The 10745-nt window shown below is 41.2% G+C and overlaps 1 protein-coding gene across 2 annotated transcripts in view; it reads right to left on the reverse strand.

Moving 5' to 3' along the window:
- The window catches only part of caln1 (calneuron 1), a 29748-nt gene extending 20235 nt beyond the window's left edge, over positions 1-9513 (reverse strand). The window contains exons 1-3 of one of the 2 annotated variants that reach the window (XM_067246423.1): positions 9435-9513; positions 3402-3523; positions 13-156 (exon numbers count right to left, since the gene is read on the reverse strand). In XM_067246423.1, the coding sequence (XP_067102524.1) occupies positions 13-156; positions 3402-3516 (259 nt within the window). In that variant the 5' untranslated portion in view covers positions 3517-3523; positions 9435-9513. Of the gene's footprint in view, positions 1-12; positions 157-3401; positions 3524-8071; positions 8275-9434 lie in introns of those variants that run through there. The other variant, XM_067246422.1, reaches the window with a different exon arrangement.
- Between the last annotated feature and the right edge of the window lie 1232 nt (positions 9514-10745).

A 10745-nucleotide genomic window follows, 5' to 3' on the forward strand; every position in this document is an offset into this window, starting at 1 on the left:
CTCATGACTCACCATCCATGTCTAGTCTCTGCATGATGATGGCCAACTCCACTTCACTGGGCATGTACCCCAGAGAACGCATGGCCATGCCCAGCTCCTGCTTGGAGATGAACCCGTTGCCATCGCGATCCAGCACCCTGAACGCTTCCCGGATTTCTGCCAAAACAAACAGACGCACACTCAACTCGTTGTCGGCAATCTCCTTTCTCTTATTCACTCTCTCTCTCTGTTTCTCTCTCTCACCCACATACACACACACAATTCCTGGTCATCCAAACTGTCTGTTCATCCATCCCCTTGTCTATTCTCCTTCCTTGAACTGTATCTGTCCAGTATGTTTCAAACTGTTTCTTGCTACCATATGTGATTATCTCTCCATTCAATTTACAATTCGATTCTCTCAACACTCTCTCTCTCTCTGTCCTGCCGCTCCCTTCGTCTTTGATCTTGTCTTCTTCATTTGATCGGTTGCACTCCACCGCCTCCAGTTAACAACATCAATTTCTCCTTTTTTTCTCCACCTGCTGTCATCGTTTTCTCGCCCTACTGCAGACATTAGCCTGGCCTATTCCTCCTTCTTCTCCTTTCCCCTAAACAGACAGAGGAAGAAAGGGAAGTTGAAAGACAAGTGAAGAAGCCTTAGAAGAGTTTGTCTCCCATGCACTGTAGGTATTACCATGTACTATGTCGCATTACCAGTAGGCAGTATTCAATAACAGCTACCAAAACAGGAAACACAGCTCTATGGTAATGGATAAGCTTCCTGGTTGTTGATTTGTTTTGTAGGACACCGCTGACTGACTCCACTGATTGTTCAGACAGAGTTTTCCATGTCGAAAAGTCAGCAAATCTTTCTGGACTTATATAAATGCATATTTCATTAGCGTGTGTAAGGAAAGGAGAGGGGTTGTGGGGGAGAGGGAAAAAGAGCGAGAAGAGAGAGGGGGGAAGAGAGTTACAGAGGTGGGAGAGAGGGGGCGAAGAAGAGAGAGAGATGTGTTTTTAAATTGAGGTGGAATGTGATATTTCTAAAGAATACTATGATTGCATGGTATTCTTAAGCACACTGCTGAGCTCTGAATAATAGGAAGCAGTGGACTGGCATACAGGAACATGCAGCTTTAGCTGGCATCCTGGTGAATTCAGCCATCTTTAACTATAATAGAAACAAGACATTCATCATGACAATGATGTTGGGAGGTAAATATTTACACAAATGTTTTCTGGAGTCAATGCCACACAGATTCAAAGCACATTTCTACGTAGATCTGAGTGTATCAAAGACTCCTAGTTAACTTTGCTACAGTGCAAACTCATTAACAAAACATGGTCTTTCCACCAGTAATTGTAGACCACGGTCATCCAGGTGTTTGAGGAGAAGTCATGCTTGACCAGATCTTTGTGGTCTTGCTGTGGAGAATGTCACTCGTCCTCTGATGTGCTCTTCATTGGTGAAGAGCAATTCTGTGCACTAGGCAACAGTACAAGAACACTGAGATGTTACACTTCTCTGTATTTCTCCATGGTCTCTGACCGTAGTCTGATTGCATCGCCTCACATTTTGGAATGTATAAAGATCCAGATATGACTGTAATTTACCCTTCAAACAGTCAAGACACAGTTCTTTATCAGTCCATGCGTTCCAAAACATCTGGTCCCCGAGCAAACAGCGTCCGCCATTATCATTCATAACACGGTACACAAGCTTGTTCCAGGGATGCTCATTTGTCAGTGTGTGTGCACTCATACAAACACACATGCATGCATCCAAGACAGACACACACCCTCACAAACATGTACTCCCACAAACACAAACACACAATGAACAAACAGAAACACAGCCTCATAAAAGCTGTATGGATTTATTTTCATACACTGAAATGAGCGTTTCATGAATAAATCCATCAGGAGAAAGCATGAGTGATTCAGGCCTTTGTAGAGTAGTTCCCCATGTCTGGGACTTGTTTGATAGACATTCTGGACACATTTTCATATTCATATGGTTCCTGATATTTCACACAAATTACTGTGTCCTCAAGGCTTTAGCTATTTTTTCCAATCACACGCCCAAAGCAGTGACTCAAGGTTTAGCTTTCTGTATTCAATTCAATGAGAGCATACCATGAGAAAAAGCTGAACTATGATTTAATACTTGACCTAAGGCTAAAATCCAGACCATTCTTTGAAATATTATCTAAATTTAAATCTTCAAAACTATTATTCAGTCATGGATCTCATGTTTTTTTTTCCCCATGAACCTGCCGTGACATACATTACAAGCTTTCCTTGGTTTATGTGTGTGTGCTGTGTGGTTTTGTGTATGCCTTTGTGTGTGTGTGTGTGTGTGTGTGTGTGTGCATGCATGCGTGTGTGTCATGCAATCACCTCGCACTTCCTGCCTGACCTTTCAGACCCAGCAGCACAGATTGGTCTCAGCGGAGGCATGGCTGGCACAAACGGAGCTGCCCCCTCCGCAACCATGCAGCACTGAGACACCAGATCTCTTTCAAGTACTGCATTTTTGCCTCAGCATACAGCTACTTTACCCCTTAGTCTGATTTCGCTGATGTACTGTACTGACTGCATTTGTACAGTATACATTTGTATAGTATTGGTACTTCCATTTATCATTACTTGTGAGACTTATTCCGTTATTGTTAAAGATTCATTGTGATGTTTGTAATAAAGCCTGTCTTTCCAAGCCACATTTGGTTTTCCCAATGTGAGGTACTGCATTATGTTTCACTTTGGAAACAACTCCCTTGTAATCAAATGAGAAATTCATCAGTACGACTCAGCATTTTGAACCTCTTCAACTATTATGGTGCTCTCTCCAGCCAGGTCCTTGGCTATACCATAATGTGGCATTATTAGATTAATATGTGGGAGCCTTAAGATCGTTTAGCTGGTTCCATGTCAATGGTGTTTGGTGTACGGCAGACAGTATTGTCCATAAGCAAGGGTGATAACTTACAGACTAGTATCTGAATGCAGCTGAAGAGATAACAGAACCATTAGAGTTCATGAAGCACCCTTTTGCCTCACAACAGCCCTGGTTTCTCCTTGGTGATGCTTCACCAAGTTTCCGGTTTACTCCAGTCTGCCTTCTTTAATTTGTAAGGTGAGCATTGTTCTTATAGGAGGAGTTGCCGCCACCACAAGGCATTAGTGATTCATATTTCTACTAGGAGTGCAATCTACAGTATATCCACAGTTTTGCTAAAGGCAAGAAACCCCGGCCTTCCTACTGGAATGCTCTTCTCACCCAGCACATCTGGAACCCATCCTGTATCTTGTTTGTCCTTTAAGCTGCTATCACAACTACCCTACCAACCTAAACATAAAACACACTTTAAATGACCAGTAAACCTTATCTGTAATCCAAGCCTGATGTGCCTCACCGTCTAGCTCCTCCACAGAGATGCTGGCCAGCTGGTCACTGTCTGTGTTGGAGATGGAACGACTTAGGTAGTTCCCCTTGTACAGCAGACCTGCCGTCACATGGTGGAACGGCATCTTCTCCCTGAGAAAAAGACAGAAAGAAGGTGAGATAAAAGGTAATTGAAAAAATTAACATGAAGGCAGAGATGCTTGTACAAAGATTTGAACAACATCGTAAAGAGGGAAAGGATACAGACACACATGTTTTATCCAAAGCTGTTTGAATTCAGCTTCTGACTGGCACAGTGCCCTAACACAGGCAGCAACCCAAATACTGATGATCCTCAATTGTTAGCCAAGATCCCATGTGGTGCACTATCTAAGGGAGACGGAACATTTGCACTGTCAGTTCACCCGAGTCCCTATAATTAGGGCAGGGCAGGGGGCGTGATGGATTACCTCACAGCCTCCATCACACAGACTGAGAGCGGAGCTGAAAGCCAGAGACACTCAAATAGTACCAACAATTGACTAATCTGGAATAGTGAGTTATACAGATGGTGTATGCTGCTCTTGAATGATCACCTAGAAAAATATGGACAATGTTAAAAGCATCAGGCAAATAATTCCCGTGACATGACTTCCGTTTAGGGAGATGCATAAAGTAAATACACAAAACATGAATAGTCCCACTTGGCAACCAAGAGTTCTCCTCTGTCAAACTATATTTAATAAACAAAAAATATTGTTTATTTTCACAGAGCGCAAGAGTAACAAGATCTATAAATGAAAGAAAAACTCATTCCCTAAACTGGAATGTCATCCTGTGAGACCGGTATACCATGGGGTGTGTGTGGCATTTCATTATTTAGTCAATGATTTTCTCTAAAATATTACAACACGGAAACTAGGAGATTTGCGGCAAACAGCACAAGAAAAGGTTGTCTGTCCAGAAAATCTTAGAATACCTCCCTGTTTCCAGAATTATTAGAACATTAGATATTGATGGCATGAAGAAAACGTTTTATGGATAGTCACCAACATAAAATCTTACGCATAACACGCTCCTACGCTAATCCTAAACTCTATGCAGCCCAAGAGAGCCTAGCTAAACACAAAATGAAGGTTGCCTAATTAAACTTAACTGCCATTGTAAATGTGCCATCAGTTTTGGGGAAACAATATTCTGAATGAGATCAGAATGATGAATGAATCACGTTCAGGACGTAACACAATGTGATAGAACTAACAGCTGCTCTTGACACTTTAAATAAAGTATCTATGGAGTGATTAATCAAATTTACTGAGGCGGTAAAGTTTTATGTACTGCCAATTTAAATGGTCTCACAGTCACAGGTAGGTGAAGTAAAACATTATAATGACAGGTCTACAAAACGGACCCAGCAGCATTTGGTTTGATTTCATCCCATTGAATGTTCGTTACAAGTAATTTTTGCTGGCTTTGAGATCCTATAAAACTTCCTGAGTTGACATCAAGCCTGGCAAACAAGTTAAAGCTCACATCCATTTAGTTCAGTCTTTCAGATATTTTCTTTCTTGTTTGATTAAACTTTCCAGCCTCATTCGTTATAGCTGTATTTTGCTGTAAGCTTGCAAATTGTTACGTTACGATTAATTCTTTTTCAGACATCTATTATTTAGACGTTTCTCAGTTGTAATTTCTAATAGTACAACCATCTGTCTTGACTAGTCTCTTAAGAACATTGTTGTACTGCAGCTCTTCACATCTTGTGCCAAACACTCACAGTAGGGGGATCACCGCTAAGCATTTTATCTGTCAGAAGCATTTGAACTCAACATAAGAGGATTGATTGACTATTAACACTATAGCTGTGCCAGTCCACTACCCTATCATACTCCACGGATGTGATTTTTCAGCTTGATCTTTGTAGGAAACAACAATAAACTAAATCTTCTGTATTCACCTGGTTTTCCGGAACTACAATGAAGATGAGAGAGCACTTTGCCTGGAGGACTGGATCTAACACAAAGAATGAAGGTCTAGCTCTTAGGATTACGGTCACGTTTCTAACACCTCTAGCCCTGCTCTGAAGTAACACGATTATCTAACCGAAAACTCTGTCAACCACTGATTGAATACAGTAGGCAGTAGGCATGATACTGTAGGATGAAGACACCCACTAAAGGAGGAGGAACATACTGCTAAGTAAGAAGTGGAATGTGAGAGCCCAGAGAAGCAACATGCTGTCGAATACGACAGGTCTGACCGTGTACTGGCTGCTATGCTAAACACTGCCTTGGTGTGTTGGACAAAGCTCAGTTGGAGACAAAAACGTATCGACGCCGACTGGGGTGCTCAAGTCAAAACATAATCTCATCAAGGACAGGGAAGAAATCCATGTCAGGCTAATGGTTTGTTGTGGTTTTTGTGTCACTTGTGTGTAAATATGTTAAGAACATGTTTATAAAACAGATGCTTTTTCCTCTCTTTTGGAATGTATTTTTGATCATAATTCCCAATATCAGTAAATTAAACAACTGATAATTAAAAGTTGATTTGAAATACAGTTCAAATGCATTACTCATGATTCTCTTCACTTATGTAGTGAGCCAGTTGTACAGAATATCGCACGTTAAGTCCAGATGTGACCAGGGAACACAGGTGGGACTGAAATTGGGACGTGAATGCAGCTGCAGCCCAGTGACTTTCCACTGATCTTCCATGGGTATCACCACAAAATCGAAACAGCTGCCTCCTGGTTGCGCGCTGAACATCTTAAACACTGTGCTGCATTCACAGTAGCGGCTTGTCAATGCATCCGATTTCACTGGTAATGTTTTCACCTTAACCAATTAGCTGAATCAGATAGCAAGGTGGCTGAACGCACAGCAACGTTCAAGCAACTGTGGTCCAGGGTTGTAAACACCTACAGTCTGTAAGAGAAAGATAATTGTATAGTTTTTTCCTTCAATTGTATTGTCAATTGATTTCCGCCTTATATTCATCACTCCTCTAATGATTGTAATGGCCAGTGCATACATACCAAAGACCAGGGCGGATATTCTCACTCAGATTTACAGGCTGATAAAACAAGATGTGGATTATAGAGGTATAATAATTGGACCAAGCATCAATATTTAAGAGGGTGCTGCTACAGTATTCACCACTTGCATCTCTAAATCGTTAAAATTGTAAGAGCATTCTTTATGGCCACTGTTTTATTTACAGAAATCCTGTAATTATTCAACACCTTAAAGTTGCATTATTAATTTTTAAGAAGGTCATCTAATGGACCTTTAACCACTGACACTGGCACAGGTGGTACTCTTTGTGCTAATATATTATAGTGCAAAACCTGTCACCAGTTGTCATCTGTTTGATTAAAGTAAAATTGAGATGGAACTCTTTAAAACTATAAAAGTACTTCTTGGACCTAACAGTAGATACAAAAACACACACAAATGAACTGAACCTCTTAGTGAGAGGACACCATCCTAGCATTGACATGTTTTGCTGTTTATATCTCAGTTAACTGTTGTTAAATCTTATTGTGAGTTAAGTCACAGTAAGTGTAGCTGCAGTTTGTGTTGGTGTCTATACCCAGTCAACATATTGACATTAGACAGCCTGACCTTAGTGAGTGAGAAAGGGATACATGACTAATCAGTATGTTGCTGCCAACCAAATTTCATTTTCCAAAGTACAGTACAAGCATATGAGAGGGATTTGACCCCTGTTATTGGGGAATTAGATGTGAGAATGGCATGAGCAATCAACCTGCTGCACTGTTAAAAAAGACCAGCCCTGTATCCTAAAGAAAGATGTGACTAATCAACCTGCCACATCACTGAAGACCACAGCGTCATGTGCTGGCTTTCTGGGTGGCTGGGAGACCAGATGGCTATTTGTCAGTCAAATCTTGCCACTCAACTCAGCCCCTGGATGTGCATAGATACAGAACATTATGCACACACCCACTGAACACTTACTCAAAGAAAGAAAGCAATCTTATGAAGTGCTTGTAGTCACTCTTGTGTGCGTCCATCGTACAAAAACTGTGGCTGTAGTAATTATTCAAATCACTTTAGTGATGACATACAGACCTAACATACTGAGTACATTTGACATCGATGTATTAGTTACAGCATCATTACACCATGTATTCAGTCACTATACAGTATTGAAATACATACCCAGTCAGACAACAAACAAATGATCCTTGATCATTAAAAGCTATAGAGACTTGGAAGTGAAATATGAATTTTTGTGATACTTAAGATGGTGCACTCTTATGTTCCTTCCTATCAAATTTCACCAACACAACAGATTTCTTCAGCAGACATTCAAAACTAATATGTAAAACTACATTCACAATCAAGAACACTCAATCGTCGGGCAACAACCATGGAAAACACATATTAAACACGTGTCCAATAGCAACTCTTGAAACAGGCTGGCCACGTTTTTCATAAAGACATCAAGTGAAGTCAGTCCCATACATTATGAAACCAATGTCACAGACTGAGTGAGGGTAGTGGAAGCACTGTACTACAAGTGAATATGAAACGGGATTGCAACATGGCAGGGAGACAAACAGCAATGAGAGGAATAAACATCCACCAGCCCTCCAAGCAGGCACACGTTCATGTACGAGTAAACAATCTGGATCCCCACCAACAGTCTCTCCCACTGTATGCTGTTGCTTACCCATACTGATTGTGCTCTGTGGGATACTGCAGCACCACTGGCTCCATGGGACACTCCATCACCTCCCTCAGGCAGGGGGTGCCCGGCAAGTCTCCATTTACCTCTGTCCTAGTCCCTCTCCCTGCCTCAGCCCTTGCCCCTGCCCCTCTCCCTGCCTCGCCCCCTCCGGTCAGAAGATCCGGTTCTGTGACCTCCTCCTCCATCAGACGCCTCCTAAACACAGCAGCAGAAGGGTGCCTGTCCCCAGACGCCTGAGCCTGACTGCCTCCCCAATTTGAGTTTCTTCCAAAGCAGCAGCATCGGTGCTCGGAAATCCGTTGTAAATATTTGAGTGGTGAGAGGAGCAGGTAGTGGTTCTCACTCTCTCTCCCTCTGTCCAAGACTCTCTCTCCCTCTTTTGCTCACTCACTCACCACAGTACAAACATTCCTCCACATGGGGACACAGGTTCGGAAGACTCATTAGCGAACCTCAATGACTGCCTCTGCGGCTGCGCCAACACACCCCAAAGCGCGCACAGCCCAAAGCGATAGGTTCTGAGTTGCGGTATAGGTGCAGCAACAATAAGTCACAGAGAGCTGTTGAGGAGCGACATGTAGAGAAGTGCAACCAAACACAACACGTGATTAAAGCCTATGCGATTACTTTCTGCGAAAAAAAGCAAGCGTCACCGTGCGGCATTGCAGCGCGGGAGGGACACTCGAGGAGGCAAGGTGCCCTAATGAAATGTGTGAAAGCAGTCCTTCACACCTCCAGTACATCACAGCTCTCCAAAACCACTTCCTGTAAATTGTTAGCACAATCGTCAGTATGATAGAGCTGTGGTACTCAAACATTTTGACCTATAATTATCAGTCACCATCAATCAATGCATAATTTCAATTTCATACCTTTTTTCGAGGATCTATTCCTGTTAAAACTCAGATGTGCACAATCTTGCCTTGGGGGTGAAATAATTCAAGAGGCTATCGTTCTAGTCATTACACAAATATTTTCTGATATTGACTGAGTTTTTTTCTCCTTCAAATCCACCTTTTAAGTCTATTTAGTAAATTAGACATACGATAACGGTGTTCGCATAAAACAGTTTTGTTTTAATATTGTCTGTTTTCAGACTAAAATAGCGTTCTTCGGTACAATATTCAAACAAAATGTATAACAAGTAAAGACAACACTCAGGTGTCAATTACATTAAATTAGACATAAAGCTTCAAAAGAAGAATGTAGGCTAGCATATCTGAAAAACAACAGGTGCAAGGACAACCACCTGTTCCAGAGCCAGGCAATGAAAATGTGCCATAATTTGATGTGAAACATTTTCAAATATGAAAATTTAATTTGCAAGATTGTATCTCAGACTTACCTATTAGGGTTTGTCTTTTAAAGTAAAGTAATTTATCAAATCCTTTGTCAACACCCAAGGTCGCGCAATAAGATCCAGTTTAAACTTGTTTCACAAAATCTTCTCAGACAATCACTATGCCATAGAGTGAAAAAAATGTATTTGAATAATATGCTTCCTTCCAACTGTGACAATTTTTCCACCACAGAGAGGTGGAAAGGTTCTGTTGGATGGTCCTCTTTCTAATAGTCCATGCTTATTGGGATCATTCAATGCCCCACATCTAATGGATAGGCTAAAATCGAACTGTTGCACTTTTCCCCCAACTCTTGTCAATTTTAAAAGCCCTATCGTTCCACATTTCTATTTGCTATGGTAAAATATGTCCATAGAATGATTCGAAAGCTAAGTAAGCAAGCCCAAGTAATTTACCTCAAATTACTGTCCTTGGTTGGCAGATTTATTGACGCCGAATGCCTGGAAGGATTGATGAGACAACCTAAAGACAGAGGCTTCTAAAATTAATCAATTCAGTAGGCTACGCATTCGAGATCAGTAATTGTTGTTTACTCGAATTTCCATTTTGTGTCAATTCCTTTGAAAAAAAAACACGCATCCACTAAACACCACACGGACGCATCCTTTAGATAGTTCAGTCATATTTCCTGAAATTCCTTCCCACGACAGGCTATTAACCCATGCGCGGTTGAGGAAGACACAAGACTGCCCAGGCAATTCATACTATACAGGAAAAGCTTACCATTTGCTACGTCTGCGCTCCTCATTGACAAGCGACAGGATCTTATATTCCAAGGTGACGAGACCCACATTTCATTGTATGTTGCGACACTCATATACAGAGCAAACAGTATCAGAACTACAATATGTAATTTGTACTTATGGATAAGATATTAACTAGCCGCAATACACATCAATGGAGAGAAAGAAAGACAAAAAGGGAAACGAGTTGATTCTGAAGAATGTATAAATGGATTGAGATTGGGGTGGATTAACAGGAAAGATGAAGGATAACTATGTATAACCATGAACAAGCCTAACTATGACTGGCTTCAGAGCTTGATCGTTTAAATTATTGGAATTTAGAGTCATCGATTTAAAGTAAGAGCGTAATGGATGGATAAGTGGATAGATGAAGAGATATGGGAAAGAAAGCAAGTAGAGAATAGTATGTACTGTAGACAAAACACTCAGAAGTCCTGCCATGTGATGTCCAAGAGTCAGAACAGGTCAGATATTTACGCTAGACAGCTTTAGTAATGCTAAATATGAATACCTATAATTAAGTATTCATTGTTGACATGAATATGTAGG

This window comes from Osmerus mordax, chromosome 11 (assembly GCF_038355195.1).
Source record: "Osmerus mordax isolate fOsmMor3 chromosome 11, fOsmMor3.pri, whole genome shotgun sequence".
Taxonomy (NCBI): domain Eukaryota; kingdom Metazoa; phylum Chordata; class Actinopteri; order Osmeriformes; family Osmeridae; genus Osmerus; species Osmerus mordax.